The 13,993-nt window shown below is 39.2% G+C and overlaps 1 protein-coding gene across 5 annotated transcripts in view; it reads right to left on the reverse strand.

The window, feature by feature from the left end:
* Nucleotides 1-13,993, reverse strand: part of specc1 (sperm antigen with calponin homology and coiled-coil domains 1) — an 80,148-nt gene that overhangs the window by 1,702 nt on the left and 64,453 nt on the right. For all 5 annotated transcript variants that reach the window (XM_032533446.1, XM_032533449.1, XM_032533448.1 and 2 more), the window contains 2 exons: nt 9,551-9,667; nt 6,817-6,876 (listed from right to left, as the gene is read on the reverse strand). In XM_032533446.1, the coding sequence (XP_032389337.1) occupies nt 6,817-6,876; nt 9,551-9,667 (177 nt within the window). The remainder of the gene's footprint in view (nt 1-6,816; nt 6,877-9,550; nt 9,668-13,993) is intronic.

Consider the following 13,993-nt stretch of genomic DNA (forward strand, 5'->3'; position numbering starts at 1 on the left):
CACTCTGTGTAAAAAGATCAGATCGGAGACCAGACAGATAAGGCTTAGGAGGGGATTTCTCTCTTTTCCTTTTCTTGTTTTACATTACTGTAACATAGAAAGGTCTTGACAGTGAGAAACCTGAAACTGGTGTTTGTTACAGTCAGATGTACAAATATTTGGGTTTCAGCAGCATCATAATATGACTATTTTATGACTTTTTGACATACTATACTATGACTTTTTTGTCTTTGTTAGACATACAGTATGACAATGACAACTTTCGACTATACATTGACTTTTATTGCCATCCTATACTATGGCTTTCTTCTACATACTATACTATGACTTTTTTCAACATAGTATAATATGACTTTTTATGACTCTTTTCAGCACACTTCCTTTGGTTGTGTGGTGTTGTGGGTGTTACCAATACCAGTAGTAGTAGTCACTGCAGACTCAAGTTCCATACCCAGTTTAGGCTGGGGAGTTTGCATGATCTTCATGATTTTTGTTGACATACTACACTTTGACAATTTCACCACTTTTTTGATATACTCTACTATGACTTTTGTTGACTTTTTTATATCCTATACTATTACAATTTTCAAAATACTATACTGTGACTTTTTAAGACTTCTTTCGACATACTATACTATGGCTTTTAGACATATTATACTATGATTTTTGATGACTTTATCTACATCCCATACAAGACAATTTCCGACATACTATACTATGACTTTTTTAAGACTTTTTTAAACATACTATATTATGACTTTTGTTTTGACATATACTATAACTTTTATCGCTAGCCCATACTATGACAATTTTTGACATGTCTTTTCTCTACATTATAACATGACTTTTTTGTCACATATGATTTTTTTTTCTACTTTTTTTTTACTATACTGGTACTTTTTAATGACTTTTTTCATCATACTATACTATGACTATTTATTTTACTTTGTCCGACATACTATACAATGCCTTTTTTAAGAATGTTTTGACATACCGTACTATGACTTTTTCCAACATACAGGTACTACACAATGACTTTTTTATATCCTATACTATTACAATTTTCAAAATACTATACTGTGACTTTTTAAGACTTCTTTCGACATACTATACTATAACTTTTTGACATATTATACTATGATTTTTGATGACTTTATCTACATCCCATACCAAGACAATTTTTGACATACTATACTATGAATTTTTTAAGACTTTTTTAAACATACTATATTATGACTTTTGTTTCGACATAAACTATAACTTTTATCGCTAGCCCATACGATGACAATTTTTGAAATGTCTTTTCTCTACATTATAACATGACTTGTTCATGACTTTTTCTGACATACTGTACTTTGACTTTTGTATAACTTTTTTCAACCTAGTATACAATGATATTTTGTATCCCTGTTTTCTGCATGCTCCATGTGGTTGTCTGCTGGTGTAGGGGTCACCAACGCTCCAAACAGTCCCAGTATTTAAGCTCAGCAGACTCTGGTTCAGTTCCCAGTCCAGGAGGTTCCATCCCATTCATTGAATGCAAAACTATGAGCTTTTATTACTTTTTCTGACATACTGTACTATGACTTTCACTGACATTCTATACTATGACTTTTTTTTTATTACTTTTTTCGACATACATTACAATGACCTTTTTCAACATTTTCTAGCTAAAGTCATTTGGTTTAAGCTCAGCAGACTCTGGTTCAATTCCCAGTCCAGGATGTTCAATTTTGCATGTTCTTTGACATCCAATACATTGAACATTGAATGCAAAACTATGACCTTTTAGTACTTTCTCCAACATACTGTACTATGACTTTTGATGACTTTTATTGACATTCTATACTATGACTTTTATTATTTATTTTTGACTTTTTTCGACATACTGTACAATTACTTTTTTATGACATTTTCCAGCTAGAGTCATTTGGTTGTAAGGTAGTGTAGGGGTTACCAAAGCTCATTTTATTCCAGATTTTCATTCACATACTACACACTGACATTTTTTGACATGCAAAACCATGACTTTAAATTACTTTTTTTGGACATGCTATACTATGACCCTTTATGACTGTTTTCATCAAACTTCTTTTTGTTGTATAGTGGCGTGGGGTTATAAATGCTCTAAACAGCAACAGCAGCTAGTAAACTCTGCAGATTTAGTTCAATACCCTGGCTTCAAGTTCTTTCAGAATTTCTTTGACATCCTAAACATTGACTTTTTATGACTTTTTCCCACATATATACTGACTTTTGATGACTTTTATCAACATCATGACATACAGGGTGGCTGTGGCTCAGTGGTAGAGCGGTTGCCTGCCAATCGGAAGGTTGGTGGTTCGATCACTGGCCCTGCAGTCCCATGTTGAAGTGTCCTAGGGCAAGACACTGAACTCCCGAAGTGCTGGAGGGTGAATGTGTGTGAGTGTTTATCTGATGAGCAGGTGGCACCTTGTACGGCAGCCTCGGCCACAGTGTATGGTTCCTGTATGATGTAAAAGCGCTTTGAGTAGTTGTTAAGGCTAGAAAGGCGCTATATAAATACAGCACATTTCACTATGTCTTTTTTTTTTCCGACATACTATACTATGATTTTTTTTTTTTTTTTTTAACTTTTTCCAACATACTATACTGGTACTTTTTAATGACTTTTGTCAACATTTATCAACTATTACAGTTTTCATCATACTATACTATGACTATTTTTTTTCACTTTGTCCGACATACTATACAATGCCTTTTTTTATTTTAATTTTTCGACATATCGTACTATGACTTTTTCCGACATACAGGTACTATACAATGACTTTTGTATGACTTTTTTCAACATACTATAGGATGACTTCCTTTGGTTGTATGGTGGCGTAGGGGTTACCAACGCTCCAAACAGTAGCATACTCTAGTTACAAACTCAATACCCTGTCCAGCCTGTTGAGTTTGCATGTTCTTCCAGATTTTCTTTCACGTACTATACACTGACATTTTTTGACCTTTAATGACCTTTTACTACATGCTATAACATTACTTTTTCATCACTACTACCTATGACCTTTTTTACTTTTTCCAACGTCCTATACTATTACAATTTTCATCATACTAAACTATGACTATTTTTTTACTTTGTCTGACATACTATACTATGACTTTTTAAACTTTTTTTCAACATGCTATACTATGACGTCTTTATTACTTTTATCGACATGCTACACTATGACGTTTTTGTCTTTGTAAGACATATGACAATAACAATTTTCGTCTATACATTGACTATTTATGACTTTTATCGCCATCCTATACTATGACTTTCTTCTACATACTATACTATGACAAAACTATGACTTTTTATGACTTTTATGAATCTCTTTCAACTTTTGTTTTTTGATGACTTTTATCAACTATGACAATTTTCGACATACTATACTATGACTTTTTTTTGCTTTTTTTTAACACTTTACTTTGACTTTTTGCGACATGCTACAATATCACTTTTTCATGACTTTTATCGACATACAATGCTATTACTTTTTATTATTTCAACATACTACATACCTTTTATGACTTATTTTTCAACATTACATTACCTTGCATGTCATTTAGCTGACATTTTTGTTCAAAGCGACTTCCATTTAGGTGTTTTCAACCCTGAAGGTGCAAACTCCAGTCAACAAGTAGTAAGCGCAAATCCGTTAGCTTTAAATAAGCAAAAATAAAATACAAAGGGCCATATGAAAGTGCAGTTTCAAGATATACTGTACATATATATATATATATCCTATATAATCTTCCTGGCATTCGCCAAAACTGCCAGATTACCAGTGCAGTCCATCTAGGCATATGGCATGTAGCACAAAGCTTCTTAGGAGCCCTCCAGGAAACAGTACTTGAAGAATGTGTCTGGCTATCATAAAACTAGTCTGAATCCCGAATGAGTCCAAAATTCCTGGACCTTATCACAGGAATAGGACATAACTAAGTTCTTCCTTTTAAAGCAAGTTTTGGGTGAGTGAGAGATTTTTGCAGGATGTGTACTGCTCATTATGACATGTGTGTTTAAGAAAATGTGCTTAAACCTTAAGCTACAGTATTATGAGACTTTCTGATGAGCTGTGTGAAGCTGCAGACAGCGACAGCCGGGCTTTCACATGACTTCATATCGACCCGACGTCACAGCAGTTTCCTTTAGCTGAGATACATACAGAAGCTGCGGTACAGTCACTTCCACAATGTCTCAACCTCCTAACGTAAGGCACTGTGTCTGACGGTTCTGTTTATGCAACACACCAAAAAAGAAGGTGAAAGGTTGGAAGTTACTGACATGGGAGCAAGTTTCCCATATCCAATGTCGTAACTACAAGCACGTAATGAGAGCTAATAAGAAATATGACCTTTGTTCTCAGCGAAACATTTAAGCCTAATTCACTTGCACATTGAACTGTTTGACGGATTTGTGTTTTTTTCTAAGACATCTCAGAGCAGGTATTTTGGTTGGGCTTACAGAGAGATCAAATATCCATCTACATTCATCTGTTTTATCATGCCACTTATGACATGAAGCTGTCATCATAAGTGCAAAGAGAGCAACAAGGCAAGACAGCATCAGACGGTTTAGTGTCCACTCTTGCTGGCAGTGGTATGAAATCAAAATGAAAAAAGAGAGCATGACAGTATAAAAACATAAATGCTGTATGTGCATCTGATGAGGATTATGGTGTTTATGAACAACAATTCCTGTTCTCTGACCTGAAGGCAGTGAAGAGACAAGTGAGACGGGATCTGGGACGGACATTCACAGCCAGTGCAGGGATGTCATTGCATCCCAAGTTATCATCTGAACATTTGCCCCTAATTCAAAAAATGACTTTTATAAAAATATTTTCTTAATCTGCTTCTCAGTATGAGCAAATGGGATCCTGCATGAACACTCAATTAGTTTTGACAGTTTTAATTATTTCACATGAAAGATTTCAGAATTTATGTTTTTCTCAATGGTTTGAAGTAGACGGGGCTCAGCTGGAAAAAAAGTGAAGATTTAGTCAAAACATTTCAGTCAAAATGGGATGGGAAGTCCATGTTGCCTGGCAACTGTTTATCCTATCTGCACAGTACTGATGAAGATTAGACAAGTTTGTGACAGTTATTAGGATTTTAATAAACAATAACTAAGGATGTCTATGATTGTGGCTTAAGTCAGAATTCAATGCTATACATAAATACTAAAAAAAACATATTTTAAACCGTTTTCAGCGGTTTAAAGCGTAAAATAGCTGTTGAATAGTTTGACATTTTAGGAATTACTGTATTGCTGTATTCACAACTTTTGATTGGATTTCTATGAAATGTGGTATACACATTGATAAATTGAAAAATACAAATTTCAATTTGTCTAATACTTTATAAGCAAATAACTTTGGAACTAACGGCATTCCCACCAGCCTCAGCTATACTTTGCATTTAGTGCTAATTAAGCAAATGTTAGCATGCTAAAATGCTAAACTAAAATGATGAACATGATCAAACATTATACCTGATACACATACCCATGTTTGCATGCTGACATTAGCATTCAGCAACAGACTAGCATAGCGGAGGATTCTTAGTCATGTTACAAGACTTAAAATCAGACACAGCGTGTTCATTAGTGGGCTTTAGAGGTGCTCATAGACAGATCTTTTTTACCTTTGGACAGAGGCCCTCCTCTACACCCTAAGGCCTAAGCAGTAAGTGATGGATAGCGAGCGTCTGCAAGGACTCAAAATCTTTTTGCGGCCACATTTCATGCTGCCTTGACAATGCCAAAATGTTAGACTTTTTATTTTACCTTGTTTACCTTCTCTAAGCTAAGGCTAAGGGAAAATTGAACGTCTTCCACATCCACCCCTGTTTCCAGTTTTTATGCTAAGCTAACTGTCTCTAGGCACTAGGTTTGTATTATCAATCAATCAATCAATCCCTCAAGCAATCTCCCAATCAATCAATCAATCAATCAATCAATCAATCAGATTTGTCATGTAAAATCGTAAAAGGTCTACTTCCAGTGAAATGTAATCCCATTAGCTCCTTCAGCTTGTGCGTGATTTATCACGAAGAAGAATGTGGCCGTCAGAAACCCCCCGGTTGAATGGCGGTCGGTGTTCAATTCCCCCAGGATTGCCTCAGTGACCCCTCTGATGTAGAGATGTAGAGACTTGCTCTTACTAATTGTTGACAGGAGAAGACTGGTGAGTTGATTTCCTGATCCTAAAGAAGAATCTGACCTATAACCCAATGGTTTGCTTTTATTCAGGTTGACCTGTCAAAGCCTGTGAACCATTGGGTGATGAGACGCTAAACTCTCAGCAAGAATGCAAATAAACGTAAAACGTGAGGGAGAGCACAGAATGCGGCACTGCTTCACTAGAAATAAACAGGAAAGTGACCCAACAAAACGTGGAGGGATTTTGTGCTTACAAAGTCTCAATGTTTCAGTGGAGCAGCTTGTTGTAAATCAGCCGTTTCCAAATAGAGCTGCCAATGTTTTCATAAACCGTCTAAGCTAGTCAAAGTCAAATTATATCTGAATTATGTATTAGGTTAGTTTTTCTCTTGAAGCAAAGTGTTGTGCATTTCCTGCGCACAGGGCTAGAAACTCAAGGCATTCCAGGAAGAAGGGACCCAGGAGCTGATATGACCCTGTTAAGATCATAACTGTCAGGGGGGAAGATGGATGGGGGGCATCTCTGTTCTGATGCTTCACATCCTGAAAGTTTGGAAAATCAAGTTCCAAAAAGTTTCGATTTGCGTGCTGTGTTCGAGGTCTGTGGCACCTCAACTCACCAGAGAGGGTTTGATCCCAATGCTCTCGGCAGCCTGGAAAGCCAGGGTCAGATTCTGGACCTGAAGAAAAACAAACCATTGGGTGTTGAGACATAATGAAACTCCCTTCCCCCTGTCATCCTGAAACACCACACATGGAGGGTCAAACAGCAGCAATAACCCCACAGACACCTTTATAAACCTTTACAAACACCCAGGAGACAGTCTAAAACATCGTCGGCCTTAGCTTGTTTGTGTGAGCATTTTCAAGCCCAATGTTTATTTGACCAGTGTAAAGCTATACTGGGAGACAAGTCAATGTCCCCATGAACGCAATTGCTTTAGATTTAGCCTACTTCTCATTATGAAACTGTGGATTTGTGTAACTTCTCCACTGAAAGAAAGTGAGAAATCTAAACTTAGGAGTGAAATACAACCTGTCATGTACGTGAGAACTGTTGATAGGAAAATTCTTTCATTCTCTCTAGACTTTTTATCTGCCTTTTGAATGGAATAGGCCCTTGAGTCGCTAATTGTGACTCTCACAAGCACTCCAACTGTCACATTAAGTGCAGAATTTGTAAATTATGAATTCTTAATAATTAGTTCCTCAGCTGTAGACTGCTGATTGAAAGAAGACATTTTCCCTCTTTCACCTAAAATGTAAGTCCAACTATGACATTGTTTTATTAACAAAGTCCACGTTAAAGGGCGAGGGAGGAAAGTAATGGGATTATTGGAAGATTATACTGGGAAGATGTTAGGTGTTTGGGCCTCGGGGGAAGTCACTCAGCAAGAGTTATTAAAGCCAACACGAGTCTATTGAATTATTCAGGTGTCTTGGTCATCAGCTCAATGCTACGCAGTCACATGGACACGACAGCGCACGCACGCCTACATGACTAATATGTCAGGTAGAATGTGTCAGGCCTGGTCGGAGGTGTTTTTCTATTGTTTTAATGTCGTAGAAGGCTGAAAGACCCGCAGCCCCCAGAGAGGAAGCATATTGTTTGTACAGTTATTGTATATACCATCTGCATTACAGAGCTGTCAACACCAAGCTATACGGTAGCTCAGGATCACCTACACTTTGACTACACATACAGTATGCTAGATTGATAATTCATTTTCAGTAATGTCGTAATGTTGTGCGGACAATATGGCAGACCTATAAAATATCTACAAATGCACAAAGGAAGTCTGTAATGTGCAGCTTAATGGTGGAAAAAAATGACTCCAGGCAAAATAGCTTTAAAACGTAACAGAGGTTTTATTTGCCTCTTGGCAAACATCAATTTCACAGTAAACCTATTGTGGCTTTATGTGCGGTATTTTCTAGAGACGCAATTCTGCAAGTCTTAGTCAGGAAGACGACCATAAGAGACTGAACGTGTGTTTGTTTGCGCTACTTAAAAATTAGAGAGGACATTTACTGTGAGTTCATATAAACTATACTTTCTTTAAGGTAATCTGAGGTCTGCCGAGCTGCAGTGAGGAATTCCCCTCACGAAACAAATGCATCTGCCTTCTCTGAAGTTATTTTGTATCAATTCAACCTCATGCACAGAAAAGGATTTAGACAGCAAAGCATCCAGTCAGTTGTAGTAACTTTCCTGGGGCTCTGTGCCATCATGTACACCATGCACTGTACATGTGTAATAAACTGTTCTATAAATGTAATGGACTGTTCTTATATAGCGCTTTTCTAGTCTCAACAACTACAGTACATAGTACAGGAACCATTCACCATCCACACTGTGGCCGAGGCTGCTCATCAGATAAACGCACACATTTACACTCCGAGGGCGCAGCATCGAGGGCAACTCGGGGTTCAGTGTCTTGCCCAAGGACACTTTGACACGGGACTGCAGGGCCAGGGTCTGGTACAATCTGACACAAAGTCACAGTGTCACTCATATATGGACGTTTAAAAATGTTTGGGTCACCAGCCAGTGATCTCTGAATCCAAGTATGCAAGTGAGCCTGCATTTAGATGTGGGGGGTTAGAGGTGTCCTGCCGGAAATAGCAATAGTGCCACAACCTGGTACGATGCTAGCCTGGGAATCTAGACCCAAATAAAAAAGAACTGAGGGTCTGGCATTGAGTAATGAAAGTCGCCCATCTCGCGGGGCGGCACCAAGCGTGCATTTGACAATCTCACTGCACGCAATTGGATAACACTACGACCAATCACAACAAGACATGGAGCTAAATGGTAGATTAAACTATTGTCATCTGTTCAGATCCCCTCTGGCCCCGCCTACATCAGATACACCGATGTGATTGTTGCAGCTCAGTTACACTGATGTGATTGGTGCAGCTCACCTCTGGCCCCGCCTATATCAGATACACCGATGTGATTGGTGCATCTCGCCTCTGGCCCCGTTTATATCAGATACAGCAATGTGATTGGTCCAGGTTGCCTTTGGCCCTGCCTATATCAGCTCGGCTACAAGGGCATAGTTAATGAGCAGGATTACTTGATGCCAGAGTAACTCGCTGAGCAAATTCAAATTGTGCTCTTGCGAGAACTCTGGATTTCCAGGGTAGTACAATACATCTCTCCTTGTTCTTATACAAGGTTAATGTTTAATTGTGCATTGTTGAAACAAGTTGAAATTGAAACAAGTTGTTTCCTCCCTTCTATAAATACGTGGATTTCCGATCATTTCTAACCTACCTGTCAAGACTGGGTCTGGTGTGAGAGAATACTGGAGTGTGTGTGTGTGTGCAGATTTTTCTGTAGTTTCCTACCTTATCTTGACTGATGAGTTCCTGGTAAGGGATGTGGGCCGGCAGATATGTGTGCAAGAGGGCACAGAAAGCCAAGCCGTCACTCCAACTGCTGCTGAAGTTGGTCACGTCAATATTCTGTAAAAAAACAACAACATGAATATCCCACAATGTTAAGGGGCCTAAAGAGTCTATTATTTGTGTGAGAGAGCAAATGGCCTTGTGACAACATGAACAGGCAATGAAATAAAAAAGCCATTAAGGTAAAGAACCACAGGAAACAACATGACAATTAAAATGTAGTGCTATTAAATGCTGTTCTGGGTCTTTCAGACTCATTACTGCCTGGCCATGTTTCCTTTGAAGGATGTTATGAGGATCTTCTTCCTAGATCCCCTTTAAGCCTCTAATGCTCTCTCTGATCTCTCCTCTGGGTGAAGAACATGCATAGCAGCACGTCCAGTCTGCTGTGCTTGTGTGTGTGTGTGTGTGTGTGTGTGTGTGTGTGTGTGTGTGTGTGTGAGATTCACAGAGCATCATCACCTCATATACTGTACACAGCGTATTCAGGGTCTGATAAGAGAAGGGAGTTCAGAGAAAAGACTTCCTCCGGGCCATTGTTTGACATTGCAGGCTCCCTGCTGGATAGATTAGTTATTTCCAGTGTCTTCCTCTTTTATCCCTCTCATGAGCTTTGGGAATGGGGTTCACCGCTAGGGAGACTCTCCTGTTTAATGAGTAGTAGCTGTGAGGCTTCATAGGCCTCCATTGCCTCCCATACTCCACACACTGAACCTGGGGAAGGTACAGTATTGAGTACAGGTGGAAATGCTTAAAGTGCCTTTTAGTTTGTATTATTAGGACATATTTTCTCATGATCTAGTAAGGTAAATTATTAAGAAACCTTTCTTGTTATAACATGGCATGGCATTATGGACAGATGTATAGTAAGTGGTATGGCTCCAGCTGGGAGCTGTGTTGTGTATCTTTCCAGATAAGAGAAGCCCTGCAAAAAGCAGTAAAACATACTGTAAATGTGCAGCTGTTTAACCCTGTAAAGCCCAAATTATTTCCTAATCCTATTTACACAGTCCCCCAAATTCACACAATAGCCTGAGGCTAGCCTATTATTCTCTCTAATTATCACACTAAAAGGACAGTAGTACCCATTGACTACATAAATGCAGTCTATAAAAAACATTTACAGATATATTTGACGCGTTCAGACTACAATGGATGTAATTTAGCAGCTGAGGGCCTTATAGGGTTAAGGAGACTTTTTAAAAAGGAAACAAAACATTGTTTTTTAATTTGTAAGGGATAAATCCCTGCATTAAATATCTATGGGTACATCTCTGTGTCTGTACACAAAGCATTAGCTCCAATGAGATGCTAAAGATTGGACATGCAGCCATGTGTTTGTTTACTGTCGCTCTAAGCCAGTGGTCTTCAGCCCGGGCCCTGAGGACCAGAGCTAATCCAACCAGTGACTGATCCATACATATGACGCCAGGGGAATGCAATTAACTATGCAAGAGGCTAGAACAACAGCAGAACTCTGAGTCCTGAGGACAAGAATTAAAAGTCACAGCTCTAAGTCACTGCTGTAATGAAAAGCCCCTGAGCTCCTACGAACTGATGACAGATTTGTTATTTCTAATTGCCTTCACTTGTCTCCTTTGGCGTTATTGATGCCAGTTACCTCATCTTAAAACTACGTGTCGTTTCAAGTTGAGAGGCAGGTCCTTCCTCTACAACAAAAAATGGCATGTTGGCTTATTGTTGTGAAGCTGACAGTCACACTGAGGCAACCTGGTGATCGCTATGGTCACCACAGGTCACTATGGAAATGTGCCTTCAGCTAAATGTGATTTCTGCTTTATCAATTTTTTATCCATTAAGTGGTGTAGTGCTATGGCTTTGTGAATGTCAGTTTACCACTTTGGTCTGAAGTATCTCAGCCAATATTTAATGGATTGCCATGAAACTGTGTACAGACATATGGTTGTCATAGGATGAACCCTACTTTGATGACCCCCTGACTTTTCCTCATCACCAAAGCTTGATATCCGTTTTTATTACAACGTCCAACAGCTGCAGGATGAACTGCTATTCATTTGGTACATTCATGTTCCCCGAATTATTGTCAGACTTTTCATGCAGCGCCACCAGCAGGTCAATATTTCAATTGGTTCGTCTGATACTCCAATCATACATAAAGTTGGGTGCTAATCCGCAAATGATAGTATAGTATGCTAAACTAATATGGTGAACGTGGTAACCATTAAACGTGCTGAACAGGAGCATGTTTGTTTAGCCACAGCTGATAGCATGGCTGTCGTCATGTTAAATGTTATGAAATGACATGTTTGTTATCTCCCTAAATCTGAAATTGATAGAGTTGGAATGTCCTGTATGTGCCTTAAACCTGTTTTGTTGAAATGCTCAATAAATTATGAGTAAGAAAAGTGCAGCCAATTTTTATTGTTGTTCAACTCGAGTCATCAGGGAAAGCCACAGAGCGTTTGTGATCACAATGGGACCTGAGGGAGCAGCTGCTTCATCTGAATGAAGCCAAACCGGATGCATAGTCCTGGGCTCAGGCTTAGTACACGTTCACTATTTTTTGTCATGAATTAAAGTCTGTGTGTGATCAACAATCACCAAATCAGTCACATGACCTTATGATGAGAAGGGAAACAATCAAACATGTTTTCAAAAAAACTCCCATCATTACATACTTTGATAACCACTTTGATACTCCTCAGCAAGTGGTATGAATTAACAGCAACGTTTTACATCACTCCTTTTGAGTGATCTCTAATCTGCAGGTAACAGATCATTTTGCCATCTAATGCTTCAATGGTATAACAGAGGCTGAAGAGTCTTTGGATGCCCAAGCCTCCTCCCCATCAGTCACTGCCTATCTATTCTGGCTGGAGGGCAGACCTGTGCAGTCATGTCAATCCACATTCTTCTCATAACTCCCCCTTCTCTCTCTTAGCTGGCCACTATTAGCACTGTGTGTGTTATGTATTTGCAGACTGACACACACAGACACACAGTCACAGAGGGAGTGATCGGGGGTTAATCAGACCCCAGAGACTCAGAGACCAAGATAGACAATGACAAATAAGCTGATAAAAGAGATTGCCGAGTGCAGTTTCTATATGCGTGTGTGACAGTGTGTTTCTGGTTGATCAGAGGAAAACACATGTCCTAATCCAGGCCAGGGCCAGGTAGGTAAGTTAGTTCAAGTTCTGGGTGGTAGTGGGAGAGAAAAAGGGTTGGGTGTGGGTTGGGATAGAAAGAGAGGGAGAGGCATGAATGCTAAAACAGCAGCGGACAACAACAGCTCTCTGGGAGCCGGCTCAGAAAAGCAAACACAGGCAGGAAGTGTCTCGCTCGGCACAAAAGGAAGAGCTGTTGCTATTTTATTTTTTGGGGGCTTTTTTTTAGGACTTTATTTATATAGGAGAGCTGAAGACATGAAAGGGGAGAGCGAGGGGGAATGACTGAAGGGTCGCAGGGCAGAGTCAAAGCTGCGGCCCCTGCGTCGAGGAGTAAACCTCTATATATGGGTGCCTGCTCTACAAGGTGAACTACCCAGGCGAGTGTATGACAGGGAAGCAGGGGGTTGTACAGAGAGAGGAAAAGAAGAAGAAAAAAAGAGATAATGTCAAGTTCATATGTGTGTATTTGATCTGCCTACAAGTGGGAAATAGACACTATCTATGAAAGCAACAGTATTCAAGTTACAAGTGAAAATGAGCCTTTTTATCAGGTAATAAAATGCAGACACAGACATGTCACGCATACAACTGTACTTAGAAAGACTAAAATGGCCTCATACAATCCTCAGTCTTTTACAGTAATGGTACACTGTCCCAGAGCTCAAGTTGTTGTCTTCAAATAAGTTGTTTCTTCAGATCAACAGTCCAAAAAATTCAGTTTACAATAACAGAGAAAAGCAGCAAATTCTCATAGTGGAGAAGCTGGAAACAGGGAATGTTAAGCATTTTCCTTGAAAAATAAAAAGATTAATCAATTATCAAAATTTGATTTTGATTTAGTCAACCAACTAGCCAAATAGTTAAGTAATCATTTCAGATGTACATGTGACTATGGCTGACTATAGGACATGTAAAGCTTTTAGAATCAGAATTGGCAGATGAGCTCGACATGAGCCAGGTGTGTGAGCAGTGATAGTGTGTGCCCTCTGCTTTCACATGTAAATGTGACTGGCCTGGTGTCACATCCAGTAACATGGAGTAAAGCCCCTCTGCTGTCATGCTTCCATCCCACTTGACACCCACGTGCCAACATGTCAACATGCCATTTTGCAATATTGAGATCTCACTCACAGATCAAGAATGCAAAAACACCACAGCCCAATGCAACATGCAGCGAGTGCACAAGGAGAAATGGAGGATAACTGTGTAACACACACACACACACACGCAC

The sequence above is a fragment of the Etheostoma spectabile genome, chromosome 13 (assembly GCF_008692095.1).
Source record: "Etheostoma spectabile isolate EspeVRDwgs_2016 chromosome 13, UIUC_Espe_1.0, whole genome shotgun sequence".
Classification (NCBI taxonomy): Eukaryota; Metazoa; Chordata; class Actinopteri; order Perciformes; family Percidae; genus Etheostoma; species Etheostoma spectabile.